Raw genomic sequence first — 24,982 nt, 5'->3', positions numbered from 1 at the left:
TTTATCGAATTTGAATGTTATCGAATATAAAATATTGTTTAAATTTGACTTGCCTAATTAGTGAATCAAGATTTAATGAGCTTTTACCCATAATTATTAAACTCGCCCCGATCCAATGATCAAACCGGTCAATCCGATAAACCAACCACTGGATTGGATTGGGTTTTTAATTGTATCGTTTAAACATGTAATCCTTTAACTAGTCAACGACCCGATAGTTCAACCGGATTAATCTGAGAACCCAGCCAGTTTTGTTAGCAAACTGGTTTTGCAGAAAAAATTTTAGTAAGTTGTTGCTAAAATTCAAACTTGGGACTTTAGACATGTATCTATAGTATACTCACCTAGGCCTGTTAACGGTTCGGGTCTAGACCCGAACTCGGACCGGATCTGTGATTTTTTTGCGGGTATGGATAGGGATTTAATTATGTTACTCGGATCCGGTTCCGGATTCGTTTTTGTCAAACAAAAAACGGGTCGGATACGGAATATCGTATTCCGACCCGTATTGAACTCGGATCCGGATATAAATGGATTAATAATTTGAAATATATATTTATCAATATAATTAGATTAGGGGTGCTGTATTTGAGTAAATTCAATTTGATTTCTTTTCTTATTTGGTTTTTTTTGTATTAGTTAGAAATTAGTTTACAAATATATTTTTTTCTCATTTTTATTAGAAATTGTAAGTTTTAATATTTTTTCGAGTAGACCCGTCGGATCCGGATCCGGAACATAGAGTAGAAGACCCCATCGGGTAAACGGGTCGAATTCGAATCCGATATGATATGCCGAGTCCGGGGCCCGGAATAATGAATTTCAGTCCGAACCCCGCCCGTTGACAGGCCTATACTCACCACCATACTACTTGTCATATATTAGTTGAGTAACTTTTTTTATATAATTTATGATCTTTTTGTTAATTCTATCTTTATTCTTTTTGTATTTCTTTAAAACAAATTTATTTGAAATATTTATAAAAACTTATGACCCCCAAACTCTATAAGTCATAAAATGGATTTCAAAAATAACATATTACATAATTCATTTTAAAGATAAAATATTATTTTTAATAATTTTTTTGTACTTAAAATTCGTAAATAAGCTAGATAATTACATTAAACATATATAAAATTTTATACTTGAAATTTGGTGGATTACTAAATAAATTTATGATATGCTGATTCTTATATGAATTAATTATTCTATAGCGAATTAAATTCAATGAGCATTTGCTATAACATTGTTTATTATAATTTATACCATATACTTTATATAAAAAATTATAAAACATAATATTTAAATCTATTCAGCGACTCACTGATTCAACCACTCACCTATTGGTTGAACCAGTGATTCGTCAACTCACCTCATTTGCCGAGTTGCTTTTCAGACATGATTTAATAACTATGCTTTTACCAAGCCAATCTCAATTTGAATATTTAGTAGTTTGATTCATTTTTAACACATTTTAAATAAACAAATTACGTGTAATGAGCATCGAGCAGTTTGTTCAATATACGAGCCCTAGTAATAACGCATTTTAAAAGCGTTGGCCGTAAACAGGAAACTTTGGCAAAAAAAATAAATGAATAAAACGATTTGGATAACGGATGTTCAATAAAATTTCCCTACCTTATTTTACCTACGCATTTCAGATGGGCTCCAGAAGTATTATAGCGAGCCACCAGTCCAACCCAATACAAGCCCCTTCCATGCTTAGTAAGCAATGCCGTATTGGGCCAAGCCGCCAAGCCCTGCTAGTTTAGTCGCCGGAAGGCGACTCTGTGTGTATGGTTCCAGGAGCCTCTAGATTCATCTAGTAAATTCTCCGAACTCAGTCAGCTGTCATATATTTACCACACAGTTCACCTTTCCGATAGCGTGAAGCACACTCGATAGTGCCTAAGAAAAAACCCTCAAGAAACTCTCCTGTGAATCGATTCCTTTTTCTGGCCCTCTTCTCGATCGACGACAAGAATCAGCTGGTTAGATGGCTGCATCCCTAGCTTTGAAAAGGCTGGTCTCATCGACCCTTCTCAGCCGCTCTGTCAATTCCCTCCGCCCGGCTGCGTCTGCTGCGTCATCGCGTCTGTTCAACACCAACGTCGCTCGCGATTACGATGACGACGATGACGAACGCGGTCTCGACGTCGATCGCCGCTCCAATCGTCCTCTCTACAATCGCCGCGATTACTCCCCGTACTTTGGTACCAAATGAATTTCCCGCATTTTTTTTTCTGTTTCTCTCTTGGGAGTACGCTTATGTGCTTTGAATCCCCCGCCCTATTTTTCCTATCAGCCATTTCAACCTCTTTTTTTTTTTTTTTCCCCTTTTCTGTCTGGTGGCTGTGCAGGAGTTTTTGATCCATTTTCGACGAGGAGCGTGAGCCAACTTTTGGACCTGGTGAACCAATTCAGTGAGCCAACTTTTGCATCTGGAGTCCGTCGTGGGTGGGACATTAAGGAGACTGCCGAAGGGCTGAACCTGTCGTTGGACATGCCAGGGTTGGGGAAGGAGGACGTCAAAGTTTCGGTGGAGCAGAACACCCTGATCATCAAAGGCGAAGGGCAGAAGGAATCTGAGGATGCTGAACTGGGAAGGAGATTCTCGAGCAGACTCGATCTTCCTGAGAAGACCTACAAGACTGATGGCATCAAAGCTGAGATGAAAAATGGGGTCCTCAAGGTTTTCATTCCAAGAGTCAAGGAGGAGGAGAGGAGTGATGTTTTCCATGTTAATGTTCAGTGAACCCGCGTTGCCTTGAGTTTGACTCGGTAGTGATTTGTCTGTTTATAGTAGCATGGTCTAATGAGTGGGGTGGAATAAATTTTGGGCAGTAGGTTTTAAAGGTTTTTTGAGGGCTGACTGGTTAAATGGACTGATCTTAGTATTGCTGAGTGATGCGATTCTAATGGCCATGTGGGTTTTTCATGCAATCAATTGTTGGTACATCTTCCTTCCTTGACATATGTATGCATGGAGCTTTTTTTGGGCTGGTGGTCTCTGTATTATTTGCTTTGAGCAGCAGTATGTTGAAGATGCGTTTATGCAAAATAGTTAATTGCTTGATAATTCGAGTGTCAATCTTATATAGTTTTGATTTGATGCAAAATACCCGCAGAAATCATTTTGCAACATCATTTGTTGGTACCACAATGGTGGTAATTGTTCAACCTTTTGACTTTTCCTGCGTCGCATTGACGGGCTGGTCATTGGCTGGAATTAGGGGATGTTCAACCCAGATCATTCTTATTTTAATCCTTTGCAAACCCTTGCTACAATCTTTCATTTCATCCTCGTCTTGGGAATTCCGATTTCTTCAGGCCCGTGAGAAAAGTTATGCCTTTTCGCTTTTCAAGTCACCCCTGGAGAAAGAACTAAGAAGAATCATTTGCCATGGCTTAGGATCAAGCATTCAACTGTAGAGTTTGGCGATAATCAAAATTTAAGTCGGAAGAAATCTGGTAAACAGTAAACACAACTCCGCCGCTGAAGAACCGGTCAAAGAAAAAAGCACTAATTCTGATTATCGGGAAATGAAACAAACAAAGCAAGCAACGTTGCACCTCAGCTCTCAGCTCATGAGAGATAAGAAGAAGAATTGGTCCACATTCAAGAGTAATCTCACTCCTCATTCAACAGAAGTGTACTGTAAGAAAAGGATAAAGAACGGAGATCATCATCATCCTGACGAAGATGCGATGCGGCTCGTCGGATTTCCCAATCTGTTACCCTCCCTAATAGTAATAGCTGCTGTCCTCTGTGATTCTTTGGAGTTTGGTCTATGGAATAAACGTAAAATACCCCATTTTGGGCCGGCCTATTTTTTTTATGACACTGGGACAAGAAACAAAATTACATGGATTTCGTTGTTGCTGATCAGGGCCATGAACAATCCATTTGTTCTGCCGGCGTCCCATGTAGAGTGAAGAATGGGGCCATTTTATCGTGCATTGAGAGCCCTATTGAACAAATTAGATAGGGTTGGGCCTATTCACACGGCCTGCTAGATTTCTGTCTTTTCTTCTTGGGAGTACTTTTTCCCTTGTGCAGGATTGGGAAATTTAATCCAACCTAGCTTTCCACTTGTGCCCATGAAAGCAATTGATCGAGTCTATGTACTCTGCCAGGGTCTTCGAATTCTCAATTTGGCATTCAACTTGTCAAAAACATATGAATTAGGGAACCTTAGGGCGGCAATGCGCGGTGTTTCAGTAATGGCGGGAAGTCAATTCTTGTGCCAATCTGATGAGTATGAATTTGGAATCGGAGGGTCGCTTTATTTCCTGTTCCTCCATCCGCTTAATTTTCCGTATTCAACGGATTTTTTGGCGCTTAGCATGATCGTGCTATTATTCTGTCTTCTCAAGTAGACGTTTCTTTGTTGGCAGATCACTGGCCTCTGTTCCAAAGTTGATCTTGTACCACATATGTTGAGACTGCAACGGACGACTTCTGATATAGTGTGAATTTTGGTGCATGTTATACAATACATCTTTATGCACAACCAATACCGTCAAAATTAAATTCTTCGAATTTGTATGGCGAATGGTGAAACACTATATAATGGTCACTTGTCTTTCTTTTTTTCTTTTTTTTTTTTGGGCCGAAAAGTTAGGATAATTTCATTCAGTGTAAAAGGAGCTTATATGTGCGAGCAATGGCTCAAAAAACTGTACATTTAGTGCTTAATGACACCGAGGAAAATTCCATTACTCATCCAAAAGAATGCCTAAGACATAAGAGCTAAGTCTTTTATTACTTTTCATACTTTTTTCCTTAACCAAGCAAAAAGAACACATGCGAAACAACTTCTGCATGCCAGAAATGTCATCAATCAAAGTAGCTATTATACTATCCGAGGGTCTCCGATGCTTTAGTTGTCTCAATAGTTCACTTGTCTTTCTAGCTATTCAAAGAAGGATCACCTCCTTGACTGGACAACATATTTGATGCATCACATAATTATATGTGATAGGGATCATTATTCATCGATTTTTTTTTAAAAAAAAGCCGTCTGAATTTGTTGGTGAGAGATGTTGTCAAATATTCAATTCTCCCTGCTAATTAGCTTTCTGCAGTATATATAATTTAAAAAAAAAAAAAAAACTCACTTAGCTGAAGCAATTGCTTTAAGTACTGAAGTTTTCAGCAAAAAATGTGTTTGAATTGTAGTTTTCTATCAATAAGTTCTTACATTTTCCGTGAATGTATATTTATTTCACATATATTAAGTCAGTACAATAATTTTTTTTTACAAAAATATTTAAAAAATAGCAATCCAAAAATGAGAAGTTTCGTAGGAAAGTATTCTCAAAATGGAAGAGGAGACGTAAATACCAGCTGAACCACATATTTCATCCATCGCCTTCTTCCTAGCATCTGGTGCCCCTCTGCGAATTTTGGCCCATTCAGACTAGCCCATAAAAATAAAATACCGTTGCACTCAGTTATTTGTGACGTAGCGTGAAAGAAAAGTTCGTTACTGTCGAATAAAGATTGGCCCACTGCCCACGGATGAGATTTGAGGTCGGTACAAATGTGACATCAATCGAATAGACCGGATAACGAAACTTCTCAGGCAGCTTCCGAAAAGAGAAAAATTTCCACAAGGATGATCCAGATGACAAAATTAAAAATAGTTCACTAGATTCGGAGGATTAGAATTTAGATCTCACCCTTACTTTCCACGATTCAGATGATAATAATCAATTTTTTGAAGAATCCAGAAAAAGAAAAAAAAAACTGTAAATCGGGGAAAAAACTGCCATGTGGCAACCAACTTTGTCTACATTCCATGATTTTTTTTGAAGCATAAAAAGAAATCATTCATTCATTTCAAATCTTCAAGAGCAGCGTCAGTAACAATATTCGGTTTGTTTGGATTGTAAGTTATTTGAGATATTTTTACTGTAACACTTTTTGTGATGTGATGTATGTGAGATAAAAAAGTAATTGAGAAGGTAAAAAGGTGTGTTGGAAATTGTAATGATGACGTAAGCAGATATATTTGGAGAAATAAAGACCAATCCAAACAAACCATCTTGGGGAAATTCACAAACCATACTCTACTCCCCCAAGAGGCATCGATATTTTTGACGTGATGTGGGCAGGAACATTGTTGGTCCTCATTACATAACTAACTTTGACAAAATCAAATACAGCCAACATTGATCTTATGACATGAATTAAATCACCTAGCAATGACAAATCTTGTTCATCGCCATTAATCTTGTCTACATTCCATGATTAAATCTGCGAACTTTCATCAAACGTACTTGCGAATGCGTTATTGCTTTCATAACGGAAGTGTCTCATCTTTCCATACCAGAAAGGGATGATTTCAAAAACCTTTCTTGAGGTTTTTGACAATTTCACTAATCTTTCATAAGTTTTAGAAAATTATACTACCCCATTTGGATTGCGATTTTTCTCAGAAAAATTGTTACGTTTTTCGTGAACACATTTCTCTATCGTTTTTTTATCTCGCATATATCAAATCGCTACAGTAATTTTTCTACAAAAAATTCAGAAAAATGCAATCCAAACGGGGGCACTTCCCTTGAGATTTATGATTATGTGACAAAAGTAGTTCATCTCTAAAAAAGAGTATGATTAAAAAAATACTTTCAAGAGAGAGATGAAATTTTTTTTCCACAAATGCTTCTTTTGCATTCCTGTCAATGTGTATTAGCAAAAATAACTATCAGTGAAGATGTATTGCAATTATAATTTTCTAGGAAAATTTCATTAATTTCAAATAAGATTATAATTTTTAAATATTAAATTGATAATAGTAGAGATTGTTTACCTGCCTTAAGATATGTTTTTTGTGATTTTGCATAAAAAAAACTTCCAATTTTGCCTCTCTTCTACCTTCTCTCTCAGTCACTTCCACAAAATTACTTTGGTACAAAAAAAATCATCTATTTAGTTTCTAAACCAAGAGAAAAAATCCTCAAGAACAAACTTATTTTTTTTTATTTCTTTCCTCAGTGTTTCCTTTGTTCTACCCCAGCGTTTTTGATATACGATTGAAATATGGTCATGTCAACTTTTGTTAATCACAAAATGGCGCAATTTTGTGTTTTCCACGTTATTGTTCATGCCGTTAACAGATAATGTTGTTAAATAATTGATTTTTGCCATAATTACTTAATTCTTATGTTTTAGTTTCTAATTTCAGATAATGTGTTGGGGTTCATCAGTAAGCAAATGAGCCCTTATTCTATCAAAGGCGGTTAGTATAATTTATCAAATCTCAGGAGAGGTTAGTAAAATTGTCAGAAACCTCATGCGTGATTTCTAAAATTATCCCGATCAGAAAACAAGCAACAATATATACTAAAATGTATATAGGTAATGAGAGATTATCGAAATTTTATCCATCAATTGCAACGAGCTTCCCACATTTGTCAAGTATGCGAATACGGTCAAAAGTGTCATAACCTTCCCAACTAATAATAAGGATTGCTTTAAAATTATACACTTGATCTTCAAATATTTCTGATGAGATGACTTAATTGGCTGTATAGGGCTGCAAACGAGCCGAGTCGAGTCGAATTTTGAACTAATCGAGCCGAGTCTCGACTAAATTTTACCAAGTTCAACCTCGACGAGCTGGCAATTTTCAAGATCGAGCTCGACTCGAATCAAGTCGAGCCGAGCTCGAGCTCGAAAAAAAAATTATTTTATTTTATTTTAAAAAAATAAAATAATATTTTTTTCTTAATAAATAATAAAATATTAAGGATATATACGTAATTTTACTATGAAAATAAAAAATAAAAAAAATTTATATATAATATACGTAATTTTATTATTAAATAAAAATAAAAATAAAAAAAAAATATATATATATATATACTCAATCTCGCGAGCCGGCTCACGAGCTAACGAGCTTAATATTCTGAGCTCGAGTTTGACTCGAGCTCGACTCGAGCCGCTCGCGAGTGGCTCGATTCGTTTGCAGCCCTAGCTGTATGACGAAGTCCATTTCCTACCCTTTTAAAAAAAAAATTTCACTTTGTCATGTCAGCCTGGCTAATTATTTAGAATATTGTCAAAAAAAAAATATTGGACACTTGCAACTCTGACAAGGTTGTGGTATTTGTCAGGATTTAACCTGATAAATTGCAGAAGACGAAAATGAGGGAAGGGTGTTCATGAGCTAAGAGAGAATTGAGAAGAATGAGAAGATATTTTCATTTGAAAATTTCGATTATGAATTTGACTGCCGCCTACTACACTCCTTTTATTATTTACAGCATTATTTACACTACATCAGTGCTAACCGACTTGTAACTAATTGAAACAATCATAACAGATTTCCTAACTAACTTTCAGTGCAACGGCACCGTTTCACGCAAGAATCTGAACTCACAGCCCAAACTACGTCGCACTACTTATTTCCCCTAGCAATCTCCAAAACGATGCCGTAATGTTCCAAAACTACGTCGCTTAACTTATGATTCCTGACAATACCCTCAACTTCAGAGCATCCTTGTCCTCAAGGATGGAAGTTTGGAAACTGTTGTTTAATGAAATCAAGGTCCTCCCAAGTGGCTTATTCGAATCCTAGATTAATCCATTTGATCAAGACTTGTGATACTGGTTGATGGTTTCGCAGTATGGCCCTCCTCTTGAATACCATTTCAGGAGCAACCTGAATCTGATCATCGGGACCCACTAATGGCAATGCAGGCATGACTACTTGAGAACCTCCCAACTGCTTATTCAACATAGAAATGTGGAACACAGGGTGGATTATGGAACCTGAGGTAACCCCAATCTGTAAGCTACTTCTCCCACACGAGCAAGGACAGGAAAAGGACCATAATACTTAGAGGCAAGCTTCAAGGAATGCCTAACTTCCACAGATTGTTGGTGGTAAGGTTGAAGCTTCAAATAAACCATGTCGCCCACTTCCAAAGCTCTTTCACTCCTCTTTTTATCTACGAAAAATTTCATTCCCTTATTTAATACAATATTCCCTTACAATTAAAGTAGTAAATATAACTTACTTTATTTAATACAGTCAACTTTTTCACCAATAATTATTTTGATATATGTCTTGAATGGTATTATAATTAATGTAAAGGTATAGTGATTAGTGACACTTTAAATATTAATGTAAGGGTATTTTAGAAAAACATTAGACTATATTTACTTTTCATCAAAGTTAACTAATTTTTTAAAATTGTTCTAGAAAAAAATCAAGTCAAAGTAGAACAGACAGTATTATAATTAATGTAAAGGTATAGTGATTAGTGACACTTCAAATATTAATGTAAGAGTATTTTAGAAAAACATGAGACTATATTTACTTTTCATCAAAGTTAACTAATTTTTTAAAATTGTTCTAGAAAAAAATCAAGATTGTCAAAATAGGACAGATGGAGTATTACTCAGCAAAATTTTTTTATTAGTTTAGGAAAATTCAAAATAAATATTCAAAAATAATTGGTATTATTTTACATAACTGCAAAAAAAAAAATCAAAACTATCAAAATATGACGAAGTGAGTATTTCTCAACAAACTTCTTTTATTAGTTCAGGAAATCCCAAAATAAATATTTGAAAATAATTGGTATAATTTTACATGGCTTTGTGAAAGGTATAGCTAGACTTTTAAAAAATTGAAAGAAAGAAAGAAAAAAGCCATCTCTGTACCACGGCTTGGTTATAACGAAGAGAAAATTTTATTCATTCACAGACCTTGAGAATGTCCTTTATTCATTCAATGACTTTTTTTTTCACTTTTTGCATGTGGTTGCCGGGCTGACAAAAAAAAAAAACTTTTGAGTGGCTGTCGGGCTGTGTCACTCCGGCAGCCAGTGATCTTTTAAAATTTTTTTTTTGTGTCATAGCCCGCCACCAATAGTTTGATACCAGAACTCTATCGGAGGGTCAAGATTTACCATCAAAATTTTGTGCGGCTGAGATTACACCATGTAACTCGATTTCCGCACCAAACGTGGGACCAACCACTATCTGTTGTGAAAATACATCCTGTGAAAAAAAAAAGTTACACAATGTACAAAGAAAGTTACGCGCAGTTGATAATGATCAAAATTGCCCGGAACGGTTGCAGGTGCAACCGTCCGTGCCCCGAGTCCCTATCAGAGCCATACGTGTCCGAATTTTTTTTTTATAATATTCTAAGTAATTAGCTTGTCAACCTCAGATCGATCTTTTAATTTGCTCCACGCATTCTCACAGTTAAAAGAATGGGCCTATAATTTATTACCTTTCCTTTTCTTGGTTAAAATAAAATAATAATTGGGCTTTGATTAGACGGTGGAAAAATAGATCTCTTCTCTTCGATTCCGACCTGCATTCCTCGCGAAGCCAAGCATGTCATGGGGAAGCAGACACGCAGGCAAATGCGGTGTAAGACGTTTTGTCCAACCAGTTGACAATTTGTTCAAGTGAAATTCCACGTCACTAAAACGCTCCAAAGAAGAATCCGTTTTCCACGTCAGAAATGTGGGTCCATCATTCTGTCGGGGAAGAATCGGCTGAAGAATATGCACGGCACGCAAAGAATTATGCTCTTTCTGGGTGCGAATATCCATTTTGAACCATTTCTCTCCATTATAATTCTAAAGCAAGCCGGCGGTTGTCAATTGACAATATTGCCCCAACGCAGCGCTATGCTCCCGTCGCAGTTTTAGGGGCTGTCCTGATTGACTTCAACATGAATTCACATGATTGCCCTCTCTACATCGTTAAACAATTTTTAAGGGGAAAAAAAGGTTATATTATTTTCATTTGGACTTAACTAGAGGTGTCAAAATGGGTGACTTGGGCGGGTTTGGGTTTGGTAAAATGGGTAATGGGTTTAATGAGTCAACTCATTTATACTCATTTAATTAGATGGGTATAAATGGGTAAGTCAAAAAATGAATTGGGTAACCCAATTACCCATTTATAACTCATTTATTTTAACTTTTTACAAACTCATTTAAATTCATTTTTGCAAACTAAGTTATCAATTTATACCACTCTTTGTACCCATCATTAGTTTTAAATATTTACTTATAATGTTCAATAAACTTAATTACCAATTTTTTTCATTTATACTCTATGTCACAAAATTACCTATTATTTAATAATTGAATAATACGAATATAAAAATTTGAATTAAGTACTATAAAAATTAATATAAAAACTTAATCCAAAAATTTTGAACCCCTAACATTTTTTTCATATATAAATTTAAAATTTCATTTTATAAAGATAAGAAAATAGGCTAAAATTTATCATAAATTGGTAATGCTAAAAAATGAGCAAGATAACAAACTAAGAAAAAATAAAATAATAAGATAAAACCAACAAATAATAATAATAATAATAATAATGTTAACATCATGACAAAATGAAAAATTTGAAAAAAAAAAAAGGTAGGGGAAAAGAAGAGACTTGGGGGGGAAGATAATTTAAAATGGGTTAATTGGGTTTGATGGGTTACCCAATAATACCCATTTATACCCAGATACAAAAATTTAAGATATCCATACCCATCTATTCATGAACGGGTATGGGTAAATCTAGTTAAATGGGTTGATTTGCCACCTCTAGACTTAACGTGGGTTCTATAATTTTAGAGAATTGTTAATTTCACTTCATTTTTTGTTAATGACATTTCTACTATCATTTTTATTATATAATTTTATTTATTAGACTACGTAATGAAACAAGTAATGGGATTGCCATTAGAAAAGAAAAAGAATAGTAAGGCCCCGTTTGGATTGTATTTTTCGTCATTTTTCATGGAAAAATTACTGTAGCAATTTGATGTATGTGAGGGAAAAAGGTAATAGAGAAATGTAATCACGGAAAATGACGTAATTTTTCGGCGAAAAACGACAATCCAAACAAGGCCTAAGTTTGGATTGTAAATTATTACACCTTATTTACACACGCTGACTTACTTGCATCATCAATTCATTTTTCAATTATCTTTTTTATTTCACATACATCATATCAAAAAAAATAAAATATTACAGTAATTTGTTCACAAAATTATTTCAAATAATTTACAATCCAAACATCAGCATTCCCTTTTATCACTTGCGGGGGAATCGCACGTGTGGACCAAACCTCATTTGGAAGATTGTAGGGCGCTTTAAAGGAGTTGCACGGGGACATACATCATCTTTCTAGCCACATAGTTCCATTTTTAACTTATCTAAGCATTAAAGAATATTTTTCAACGGATTTTTAAAATTAAATACATATTTAAATTTTAAAAGAAAATATTTATAGCTCATTTTAATTTGCTGAGAACAAGCGTTATGCTTTGAAAATGAAACAAAGAGAATGAATGAAATATAATTTTACACATTAAAAGGATCGATGAATTACAATTTTAAATATCTTTGGAGTCACTTGCATAACTTTGAAGGATTCGAAAGATTTCAAATTTTTCGTGAAATTCTCAATTTGAATATCAAAATCTTATGACAATTTGCGCAAGATCTCAAGACTAGTCGTGGCCAGAACTTCAACCACCAAGATTTAATGCAATCACTTTACGTTAAATTCAATCCATGCGTAATGAAAAGGACACCCATTTGTAGTAATATTCTATTGGTTCATATTTCAGAAATCAGAATGCGACCTCTTCTGTGTTTCCCCGGTGAAGGTATCATTTTCAAGCAAATTGCAACACCAGATACGAACACGACTCGATCAATGAAAACCTGAAAATTTTCCCACTTCAACTTCGTTGGAAGAAAAGGGACATTTCTCTTTCAGGATACCAACACGATAGAATGCGAACAATTGTGTCAACAAAGTTGAAAATTAAAAGAGTGAACGAGTTTCTGTCGTTTTCCACTTTCGTTGTCTGGAGGTGTGGGTTAGGTGTAACCACTGGATTCTATATAATTGGCCTGTTGATGAAACCCATTCCAATGAACATTCACTTGGGCACCCCATATTATTTATTATTATTACAAGTGTATAATCCACTCGTCCCGGATCAAGAATTCCACCTGGCCAGCACTGAAATTGATTTTATATTTTAGCAACATTATCGGTTTACTTTCTTCCTGTGGCCAGCATTAATGTCAATAAGGAAGAATACGTACCTCTACGATCCAGAGTACATAGAAAATTTGGAAAAATGAAGTCGTCGACTGCGTCGTTTCTAATCGGAAACAGTGGATAGCTCGGTTGGTTCCGATCATCTGACTTTACAGCTAGATGACACCCACTTGCTACCGATGCTGACGGGAAATGTGAAAGCTCTGTATTACCCCAATAAAAAAGGGGAGAAAGAAATAGGCTAGCAAGCATTACGTGACTTATTTAACAAGGAACTTATAAATATGAAGAAATGACTCGAAGGCATGGATAGTCAAAGTTGGATTTTGTTTTGTGCGAATTACTAGGACAAACGGGGGATGCAAGTCAATTGATTTGAGCATACTTCATCACAAGATCTCAAGAGTCAAGTTAAAATGTCCGGATTAGACTCCCAATCTCAACTCTCTCTCTCCCTCGTAAAGATGAGGCATCTTTTGCTTTTATTAACATAGAAGCTTAGGTTGTGTTTAAATTACAATTTTTTGGATTGCAATACTTAGTATAAGCATTTTAGCATATATTATAAATAAAAAAATATTCTATGATAAATTAAAATGTACTTTAAGTGGCCGATAAAATGATATGACTATCACAAGACAATTACGAGTTAAGACTCGCATAAAGTGAAAGAAGCGCTAATATAATGTTTAATTTAGAAATCTGATATTAGTAATTGCGTATCAAAGTAGTTAGATTGAGTACTCACATAGATCCGAACTCTAAAACTTAATTAAAGTTGTAACTGGTCCAATAAGATGATTATCTACGAGATTAGAGGGTTATTGGGATTTTTCTCCCACAAGTAACAGGTAAAGGGGACAGCAGAAGTCTTACGAATTTCAAGTAATCAAGACTTGTGACTTATCCCTCAAGGTCAAGGGGCAAAGATGTCAACCGGGGCTATCGAGTTTTCCCACCTCATCAAAATCGATAGCCCGAGACTTTGGTTAACTTTGACGCCCTTAAGGGTACAACCGGGATTCAAGAGCGGCAATTTTCTATTTTAAATTGACCTTTCCTCTCGCGTTGCAACTCGCATCTCAGCCAGCCAGCCAGTGAACGGTGTGTGCCTATTTGCAGCTTGGAAAAGCAACTCCTTGCAGGTTACTCCTCGTCAAAATTGAAAATCCCCCATAGCTAGAGACAGGAAAGAGAGTCAAATATAACAGAGAAGCAAGAGATCGATAAAGCATTTCAGCTGAGCCTGCTTAACAAGCAACGTAAGCTTCCTCATTCTTTTATTGATCCAATCGGTTTTTCTGACGTTGTATTGATGTTCTGTTTTTTAAAAGGTTGGTTAGGATGGTTATCCGCTGTTTTTGAGCTGCTGCCGAGCATATTTTGGCTTGACAAATTTCGAAAAGCAGTTATTGCAAATGGGATTTTTTCTAGAATATATTGTTGTGTTTCGAGTTTTCCGACGGTTTCAGATTTTGGTTAAAATACACGAACTTATCTTGCTCTTTGGACCACGTATAACTTCGTTACGAGATTCTGTTATTTTCAGTTTGTCCGATGCATTCAGGCAAAAAAACTTACCGACTTTCTATTCAGATTGTTTTGCTTGTCTAAGTTCTGATTTCCCTTGTTGATTGTGTTCATGCGTGAATTATCAGTTTGTCCGATGCATTCGGGCAAAAAACTTACCGACTTTCTATTCAGATTGTTTTGCTTGTCTAAGCTCTGATTCCCTTGTTGATTATGTTCATGCGTGAATTAGTACTATTGGGTTCAGTCCTCTCGGTGACTTCCGCACGGATGCTCCCTTATACTATCTGATTCTGTACTGCAATACGTCCGGTTTTTTACTTTTTAATTTGCACTTCCATTCTTTTTTAGGTGTGCTTTTGGGCATATTTTCTTGTCAGATTCTTTTCATTGCCTTGATTTTGATGGCGAAAGGGATTATTCTGCGCTGGAGTTCTTGCAGGAGCGATTAGTTTAGCTGTTTGACAGTGTCAAGATTACTCTTCTGAGTTCTAAAAAAAATTAAAGATTCTCTTGACAGTTGGAGAGGTATCGAAATCTTCCGAGCAAATAAGACAAATTAACCCGTATGCCACCTCGATTTGACAGATACCGAACCCCTGAACCTTTTCTCTTCAAAGTACCAGCATGAAACCCTTTGCTATTGATTTTTTGGGAAAAAGTTTGATCTTTGAATTGGCGAAACAGACACTACAGCTTATCTAATGGTGTAACTTGTTTCTCTTGTTGACCTGCTCATCTTTTGCATCGAGACATGAGGGCTTTGCTTTAATGTTCTTTTCCATACTATTTGAACTGAATTATGTTTAGCAACTCATCTGCTCAAAAATAATCATTATCCGATCTCTTACTCTTTTGTTTTCCCCTGTTTCAGGTTTGCTTCTGGCTTAGTAAGAGAACCATTTCACCTACGCTTCACCTCATATTTTCCATTCGAAAAGCCTTTGATGGGTTCCCCTTCAGAATCCGTAGCGGAGAAAAACCAGGGAAAGCCCCGGGGAATTGTACTGATTGAGAAATTAAAGAAAACCTCAGTTTCTTTCAACACCTATCAAGCCGTTGTCCTAATTGTAACATTCTTTGCTTACGCATCATTCCATGCTACTCGGAAAACTACCAGCATTGTCAAGAGCGCACTTGATCCTGAATCAGGAGCTAAAAGCACCAAATTATTGCTTCAGCTTGGAAATGGTTGGGCACCATTCAATGGTCCAGATGGCACATCATTGCTTGGTGAACTTGATGTTGCCTTTCTTTTTGTTTATGCCATAGGAATGTATTTCTCTGGCCACGTGGGTGATAGAATGGATCTTAGACTATTCCTAACTGCAGGAATGGTTGGAACTGGTGTATTCACAGCCCTTTTTGGGGTTGGGTATTGGGGGAATGTCCACATCTTTTACTACTTTTTGATAGTTCAGATGATGGCAGGATTGTTCCAATCTACTGGATGGCCATCAGTGGTGGCAGTTGTTGGGAATTGGTTTGGGAAGAAGAAGAGAGGGCTTATAATGGGCATTTGGAATGCTCACACTTCTGTGGGTAACATTACAGGGTCCTTGGTTGCTTCGGCTTTATTAAAGTATGGATGGGGATGGTCAACTGCTGTTCCTGGTCTGGGAATTGCCTTCATTGGCTTAATGGTATTCCTTTTCTTACCTGTTAGTCCGGAGTCTGTTGGGGCCAACAATGATGAAGAAGAAGAAGAATGCTCTCCCAAAAAAGATGGCGAGGAAATATCAGAACCTCTTCTCAGATCAGATAAGGAAGGGGTGGAGTCTGCAGTTGGGTTCATCGAAGCATGGAAAATTCCTGGTGTTGCACCTTTTGCTCTTTGCCTATTCTTCGCCAAGTTGGTGGCTTATACGTTTCTGTATTGGCTTCCTTTTTATATTAACCATACAGGTACCCATCATTCTTGGATTTTTTGATTGGCTTGTATATTTTCATTCCTCAATTCAGGCAGCAGACCTTAGTTGATTGCCTTTTTAGTTCCACAATTGTGCGGGTCACCTTTCAATACAAGCTGTTTGATACATTTTATTGACCTCTCTTTGTTTTTGGGCTGCAGCTATAGATGGAAGGTACTTGTCTGATGAAGAATCTGGAAACCTGTCGACATTGTTTGATGTTGGAGGGGTTGTTGGAGGAATTCTAGCTGGTCATATTTCCGATCATTTAAATGCTAGAGCTATAACAGCTGCGAGCTTTATGTACTGCGCTATTCCTGCTCTGTTCTTTTACAGAAGTTATGGAAACATCTCGATGACCATGAACATCATCCTCATGTTGATCACCGGCATGTTTGTCAATGGACCTTACGCTCTCATCACGACTGCTGTATCGGCTGACCTGGGAACACATAGCTCATTGAAAGGCAACGCCAGGGCTTTAGCAACTGTTACTGCAATAATAGATGGCACTGGCTCAATTGGAGCTGCCATCGGTCCACTGCTAACAGGGTACATTTCAGCTAAGAGCTGGAATGCAGTTTTCACAATGCTCATGGCAGCTGCTCTAGTTGCGGGTTTGCTTCTTACTAGGCTTGTTGTGTCCGAGGTGGCTACCAAGATTCAAGAGTCGAGGTCCTGTCCAGGGCCGCCTCCTGTTGAAGTGTGATTGTTCTTGGGGAGGTAACATAGATAATGGTGCTTGTGTATATTCTTGCTTTAGCTCTAATCCTCGGATGATACACATGAAGAGGTAAAGAATCTTCTGGTGTCAAAAACCAAGACAGGAGAGGGTGTTTTATGTCCTCCTTCCAGGTTGAAACAACTTACTAATCGGTTCTCAGAAATTTTGCAAACCAGGCGAATATGCGACAGTATCTAAATTGTGTGTGTCCTCGGAAGGTTCTCAAAAATTGTCAAAAATTGTTCTGATGTCTGGGTTTGCCCTTTGAAAAGAACAGATGGGTATGATGTTAGCAACTTGAGGCTGTGTATCTTGATACTTATTTTTCATGTATATAAGGCGTGGATAGAAAGCAGAAAGCCTGCAATGTATGACTGCTCAGTGTAACAACATATCAGGTTACATTCAGGCATTTGTTGATTTTGATTGAACATTTATTGTCAATGGCTGCTTATCTGGGGTTAAAAACATCTCTCCAATGACGAATGAAATCTGCATATGTTTTTAGATGGGTTATTAGAAGTTTCCTGTATCATCAACATGGTTTCAATCGTTTTCAATTGATGCTTGTTTAGCAATTTTGTTACAGAATGAATGCGCCAATTGACTATGCTAATCGCTAATTGGTAAGTGCCAATTAGTAGTCAAGAGATCTCTACTACGACTTGGAACTCGGCCTTCTTTCCTCCATTTTGGGATTTCTAATTGATTCACTCCGCCACCTTTGCAAATTACTGCGGTCATTAGTGAGTCACCCTTATGTCTTCGGACTTTCTTTCTCAGTTCTTCTGTAAGTGGAAGTTTCCGGTTCCAAACCACCGCTCCACTGTTTCTTTGTGTTCTTTCTTTTCCAGAGGGAGACGAGGGGAGTTGGAGGCGGGCATTACTGCTGATGGTACTTGGTCCAATTGCAACGGACAAGATAATGAACGTGTTTGGATAGGAGATTAGTTGAAATAATTTTTTAAAAAAATACTGTAACATTTTTTTGATATGATGTATGCGAAACAAAAACATAATTGGAAAATGTATTTGCGATGCAAATAAATAAATTTGTAAAAATAAAAAAGAAAAATTTATTCAAAATGTTCCCCATATTTTGCTAAAAGAAGTTTTTCTTATTCTTTTTTTCATTTTTAAAGTAGTAATTTATGTTCCTTACAAAATCAACACGATAAAATTTAGTCACAATCTAGATTTTGACCAATTTTTACACTAAATTCATCACGTAATCTACACATGGTCATTTAAAAAAGATTTGAGTTTTATTTATGGTTAAACAAATGACCCGATCCATAATTATTTTCACCCCTAAAAAAGTAGGATCTAACTTGAATTTTATTCATTTTTCTCCTAAAAAGTGGAATCTGATCTAATTCATATTCATCTTTTGCCTCTAAAAAAAGTAAATTTTAATTTTTTTTCTACATAAAAGTGATTGCATGTGGATCATATGGGTGATTTCAAATTAAAAAGTGATTAAAAATTTAGATTGGGACAAAATTTTGCTTACTTAAATTTGTGAGAAACATAAAATTAATATTCTAAAGATGAAAGATAAAAAAAAAAAAAAAAATCATTCGACGAAATGTACAAAACTTTTTAAATGATTTTCCCAATAATAAAATATCCAATTATTATCAAATGTACTGCTAGAACTTACATGCAGGGGTTCTGGAATCTGCACCGTGTTAAGAAACTTCAAAGTCCTAGTGATCATAACAAATGGATGGCTCCGAAGAAAAACGTTCTGAAAATAAACGTAGACGGAGCTTTCTCAGATGAAGGGGCTGGAATTGGATTAGTGTTAAGGAACCACCTAGGCCAAATTGAAGCAGCAATGTCGGAAAGAATTTCAGGAGCTTATAGCGCAGATCATGTGGAGGCCTTGGCTTTTCTCAATGCCCTGCAGTTAGCCAAAGACTATGGAATTACAGTCTTCCTGGTTCCTACTTGAAGGGGATGCACTGAATATCGTGCAGAGAATCAAAAGTAGTGAACCTGATTTGTCCTTAATTGGCAATTTGATTCATGTTATTAGGTTCATGATGGCTGACTTTCATGATGGCAGAGAAGGACTAGGAAATGTTCCTGCTCATATTTTAGCTAAGATGTGACTTTTCATATAACTTTTTATTTACGTGGTAAAATTGATTCTTGTATAATTGTATTGAACGCCATGACAAGATAGGGCAGAAATGAATATTGCTATTTAATCTTGAGAAATGAGTCTTTGCAACAGATTTCAATCATGTTTTTACCATATGGTACCTGAAAAGACATTCTCAGAGAGCGATTTTCTTTCATAAATCAATTTTTTTTCTGTGACAAGCATATGGCAACATGGTTATCCTTAACAGATTAACTAAGCTAGACATGCAAGGCTTTCATTTCATGGTGCGTAATCTGAAGGGGAGTAAAAGATGTTACTACAGACAAGGAACCAGGAAGTATATGGAAAGACTATAAAACAACTAAATCAGAATTTTCAGTAATCGAGTATCTGACCAAAACGGCAGCAATCACCTCACAAGATTTAACCACTTATTCAGCAAATATTTAACTCCCCATCTCCCCACCAGAAAAAAGTGAAATAATGACCAAACTATGAGATATCCTGTTCCAGCACTGCACTTTCTTGTATCAGTCAAAATGAAACCAACTAATCGACCTGCCAAATTCAACATCAAGAGCCCTTATAAGACTGAAAGATAGGAAAAATTACACCTCATCAATAGCATAAACACCAAGCAAGTACAACAGCAAGTATTTCTAAGCATGCAAACAAAGCTAACCACTAAAACCTAAATAAGGCCAGTTGGGATCCTCTATGCCACTACTCGGTGCCAAATTCAGTGCTAATCCCACTTATCACGTGATGGTAGAAGAAATTTAAATAAATAGCATATGACAAATTAAATAAACAGGACACTTGGCATAAATATAGAAGTGGCAATGAATTGCCACCGGAAAAATGGCACTGAGGATCTCGTGTGAAATAAGGCGATTCTATATCTATCATACAGCACAATGGGTTCCAATCAAAGTCCTGTATCCAACTTCACTGGTACAGAATGTCATTCCAGAGCTAGGTAGAATCACTTGACAAGATCACTCCTATCACCATATTACAGAGAAAAGAAACTTGAACATTGATCGAGAGAGAAATGCTATACTCACTAAGCAATTAACATCAAGCATACAATTCTCCACCAAACCATCCGAAGGACAAATCCTCATCCAATACTAACTAGATATACCGTCATTGTAGTATCAAACTGAAGGTTTGTTATATGTTCTATTGGAGTATATCATTCAATGGCATGGAGATGGCAAAGTCACTAGGATTATACCCCCCCAAAAAAAAAAACTTGCAGCTAGTGTTTCACAATTTAATAGAGAATTGAGGAGATTTGTAGCATTAGCACGTTATCCTCCATTTCATATGAGATTCTCTCTACCAACACAATAGAATTTTTATCTCAATTTTTGTTATTTTTGGAAATAAAGCACCAGAAAAGGAATGGAGCACAGGTCCCCTAGTGGAACTCAAATGCGAAATGCAATTGAACACAAGTCAACAGCATGATAGCAAATGCAGCGTTTTGGATAAAACGATATATGTACCTACAAGGATGTGCTTTAACTGCTAAATCCATAGAAAGGTCCAACTCCAACCCCTGAACTATTCTTTAAACAGTGGTGCATTCTAACGGAATAAGAATTTACAGTAGAAAGCATGATCATCATCATGCACCATAGAAATATAAGGAGTATCTAGTTCAGGTTCACCTCCATAAATCTGTCAAGAATCTAGCAAAATTGCATAACCCTCTGACAGGTTCTTGTGCATATATTGCAGTAATTTCAAATGACGAACTCTCATCCAGTGACACCAATAAATCAGATAGAAAAAGAAATGAGGCCCCTCGCCCCAATCAGATTCATACGGTGATGACCTCCATCACGTGTGGAACAGCAATATGAAAGTGAAAATCAAACACATATAATAATACACGCATGCAGTATTACTAGGCCGAAACAGACATATTAAATTTTTAAAAAAATAAATATACAATCAAATTATTCGGATGCGAAATCACTGTAGACATCTCCGGTGACTTTAACGACTGAATTAGAAACTGTATAGCTCATAACATAAACGAAAAGGAAAAATAAATGGTTGGCGTGAGGAAGAAACGCACCGGATCATAATTGAAGAAAAGAAAAGCAATTGAACTAAACGCCGTCGCCGGGCTTCTTGGGCTTGCGATACTTTTCTTCGACTTCTTTGGCCCGAAAGAGGAATTCGTTGGTAAGATTCCTAATATTTGGGACGTTATAGTTCTGGGCTATGTATATTCCGCAAACTGCACCCGCTATCAAGGAGAAGCTGCTCCTGATTATCCCCATCAACCCGTCCTCCCAAGCCCCAACACCCCCCGCCCCTTTCTGTCTCTTTTCCAAACGCTGCAAAAATTCACATTTAGGGCTTTCTATGGATTCACTATTATTATGGTCGACTTGCACACCACAACAGTCGATTGCCCACGACGGCCGGCCGCAGTAGCGAGTCGACGACGAAGCACGTCAGCTGCCACCGATTCTGACTACTAAGCACACTCCTTTTTCTTAGTTGTGGGCCGAGCACTGGTACTTCTCGCTCTTAATTTTCGGTTTTCTTGGGCCGGACTGTCCGGGTCCAGTATATTACGTTTAGCCCGAGGTAATACGTTTCTTTTCATTCTTTTATTTTTTAAACCACCTTTCCATTTAATTAGTGGTCATTGGCCTTGGTCCAAGAAGGTGAATTTTGGGCAAAGGTTTGATTGGGGATAGAATTTTCATGCATTATTTACTTGGGAGGCGACCAATGAAAGAAAACGCTACATCTCAGGTCAACACCTTCTACGTTTGTCGGTGTGGACAGACAGGCATTTAAGGATTAAATAAAAGTTCAGGACAGATTTTAATTACCTGGGATGAGCTACAGCAAAATTCAAGTACTTTAGATTTTTGTAAGAATTTAATTTTATGTGCGTTGTCGTTTAAAGAATTTATTTCAGTGCAACAATTCTTTGATACAACTAAGTTAATCACGCTTCCCATCAATGTGCCTTTATATGAGATTTGTTCTAAATCCATACAGGTGCGTGGCGCACCCATCTGGTCACCGACTCTCCAAACAGGAATAAGAGTATGTTAAATTAAATTAAATGTGTTGTTATATAAAAAAAATAAATAAATTACTTTATAAGAGTTTCCTATGGAAATCATTTGATTCCAAATAACTCCGTGCTTACAAAATTCGAAACTAGTAATGTATACATGACGTAACTAATCATTCTTGGTGTAAAATACAAGAAAGAACAAATTCATAATTTTTTTTGTTTTTCTAGAATATATATATATATATATATATATATGTGCGTGCCACTGACGATGGTGACAATTAACCCAACTCATGATTAAAGTTTATCAAACACTACTCGCGCACACATTCTTCGCACACATTAAAAGAAAAAGAAACAACAAAATGAGTAAAAATTAAAAAAAAATGCACTGGGCTCCCAAATGATTAAACGTGCTCTTATCTCTTTTTTTTTAAGAAATACTTTCAACGATAGATTCTATGGGCCTGTTTGGAACCTAAGTTTTTTGGGAGTTTGTCTAAAACTTTACTGTAGTGTACTGTAGAAATTTTTGAAAAAATTTTATAGAAGTTTTTATAAGGTGAAAATTTTTTTTCCTTTTCTTTTTTTTTCTTTTTTTTTTCTCTTTCCCTTTCTTTTTCTTTTTCTTTCTTTCCTTTTTCTTTTCTTTCCTCTCTTTTTCTTCTTCTTCTTTCTTCTTCTTCCCCATTACCTCCGCACCCCCAGCAGCAACTCCACCTCCCCGCTGCCCCGCCTTCCCCCTCCCCCCATCACCCCCCTCTGCACCGCCTTCCCCCTCTCCTCCGCCGCCCCCATCTGCGCCTCCCCTCTCTGCCCCTTCCCCCTCCTCCCGCCTTTCCTCTCTCCCCCGCCGTCCCCCTCTGCGCTGTCTCCTCTGTCCCTTCCCCCTCCCCCTGCTGCCCCTTCCCCCCTCTGCCTTCCTCGCCGCTCCCCTCTGCGCCGGACGTAGAGAGAAAAAAGAGACAAGAGAGGATGATGGCAGGGGAGGAAGAGGGGGAGAGGGAAAAAAAGGGGAAAAAAAAATTCTTGTCCGGCACCGGCACCGGAAATTGGTGACGAAGCCGGCAATGGAGGTAGTGGTGGGGGAGAAAGAAGAAGAAAAGGGGAAGGGAATTTTTTTTTTTTTTTTGTGTTTTGGATATTTTAAGTGTATAGGTTAAAAACTTTTGATAAGTTTTTTGGGGTTCCTGTAGTAAAAGTTGTTAAAAAACTAGTTTTATACAAACTTGGTAAAAAACCAAGCTTCCAAACAGGACCTATATTATGCCAATTGCAACAAAAAGTTTATAGAACTTTTTTTTTTTTTTTTGATGTGGATGGCATATTTACATGTGTCTAAACTCCTTCATATATACGTATTTCTTGCAGTATTATTGTTGTCAGTTATAATTCCTTTAATAACATATTTACGGATTGCTTTTCCATTTTAAAAAGCTGCCAAAAGATCATCCTTATAATAATAAAAAGACAAAAGGGAATAATAAAAAAGAAAAAAAAATCAAAGATCATGTCAGATCAAAATTTTTGCGCAATGATTGATTAGCATGTTGCCCCTAAACTTATTGTAGACTTCTGACTTATCCCCAAAACTATCAATTGTAACACCTCTATACTTTGCAATATTTATGGCTAATTATGATGATCCAATGGTTTTCTAGACTATTGTTTTGCAAGAAAAATGCGCTAATGAACCTAAAAATACGTGTTCTTCTAAGCATTCCAATAGAACTTCAAAATTTTACTTGCAACCCCATTAATGTTGCAAAATATAACTATATTGTAAAATCAATAGTAAATGGAAGAAGTTAATCCTATAACCTGCACAAACACATAGTTCATACTATCAAAAGTTCTTCTGTCCCTTTTTTTTTTCATAATCAAAAGTTCTTTTGTTTTGAATGCAAGCATTGATGACAAACAATAAAAAATGAGAGTTGAAAAGAAGAGGCATGAAAAAAGGTAGAATGACAGTAGTAATATAGCAAGAGAACGCGTATGGATAATATTGATCAATTCAATAAATTAAAATACTTATCTCTATATAATTTCCTAGAACACTTTGAGTTGATCCGGGCGACGTATAATGAATATAAAAAAAATATATATATATATATGTATATATATCATGAAATGATTAAAATTGATAGTGTAGGAGGCAAAGTGCAAATTGACCATAGTTCATTGGGCACTTTGCAATTAACCCGAATCAGAGGTTAGGCGGAAACGAACCTTCCTTGAATATTATAATCGCGGATTCCACAGCAGGTCCTTTCAAGAAAAGGACAAAATACTGGTATATGGAATATAGTAGTATGACAAAGGAGATAATAAAATAATTCTGACAATCTTGTGCGGCTAGGGGTGCACTCCTACATATATGTCACTCACGCTATAAATCTAATTAGAATTTCAAAAAATTGGTATTTTTTAAAACCAAATAATAATAATAAAGAAAGAAGAAAGAAAAGGCAAAAAAGACTTGCACTTTTTTTTTTTTTTTTGGTTGGGAACCTTTTCACCTATTAAAAATAATATTAACAGTACTAGTACAAGTTAGGATTTGTACTTTGTTCAATGTTTATAT

General features: G+C 36.3%; 2 protein-coding genes and 2 long non-coding RNA genes across 4 annotated transcripts; 3 read left to right on the top strand and 1 right to left on the bottom strand.

Annotated features, from left to right (window-relative positions):
* The first annotated feature begins 1,855 nt into the window (after window positions 1-1,855).
* LOC113725158 (heat shock 22 kDa protein, mitochondrial) lies at window positions 1,856-3,079 on the top strand. Its single transcript, XM_027248155.2, has 2 exons — window positions 1,856-2,213; window positions 2,361-3,079. The coding sequence occupies exons 1-2, from the start codon at window positions 1,997-1,999 to the stop codon at window positions 2,753-2,755; spliced, it is 612 nt and encodes a 203-aa protein (XP_027103956.1). The 5' UTR covers window positions 1,856-1,996; the 3' UTR covers window positions 2,756-3,079.
* Window positions 3,080-14,137: 11,058 nt separating this feature from the next.
* Window positions 14,138-17,740, top strand: LOC113725156 (putative glycerol-3-phosphate transporter 1). The gene is made up of 3 exons (XM_027248153.2): window positions 14,138-14,322; window positions 15,465-16,495; window positions 16,662-17,740. Exons 2-3 carry the CDS (start codon window positions 15,538-15,540, stop codon window positions 17,207-17,209), a joined length of 1,506 nt encoding a protein of 501 aa, XP_027103954.1. The 5' UTR covers window positions 14,138-14,322; window positions 15,465-15,537; the 3' UTR covers window positions 17,210-17,740.
* An 88-nt stretch (window positions 17,741-17,828) lies between these two features.
* Window positions 17,829-18,310, top strand: LOC140033216 (uncharacterized). The gene is made up of 2 exons (XR_011837113.1): window positions 17,829-17,970; window positions 18,079-18,310. It is a non-coding gene; the product is annotated as an uncharacterized lncRNA (long non-coding RNA).
* A 1,280-nt stretch (window positions 18,311-19,590) lies between these two features.
* On the bottom strand, window positions 19,591-21,823 carry LOC113725157 (uncharacterized). Its single transcript, XR_003457281.2, has 2 exons — window positions 21,430-21,823; window positions 19,591-19,895 (listed from the first exon to the last, which is right to left on the bottom strand). It is a non-coding gene; the product is annotated as an uncharacterized lncRNA (long non-coding RNA).
* Between the last annotated feature and the right edge of the window lie 3,159 nt (window positions 21,824-24,982).

Source organism: Coffea arabica, chromosome 2c, assembly GCF_036785885.1.
Source record: "Coffea arabica cultivar ET-39 chromosome 2c, Coffea Arabica ET-39 HiFi, whole genome shotgun sequence".
Taxonomy (NCBI): domain Eukaryota; kingdom Viridiplantae; phylum Streptophyta; class Magnoliopsida; order Gentianales; family Rubiaceae; genus Coffea; species Coffea arabica.
The sequence above is the reverse complement of the archived record's forward strand: the minus strand, read 5'-3'. Positions and strand labels throughout refer to the sequence as shown.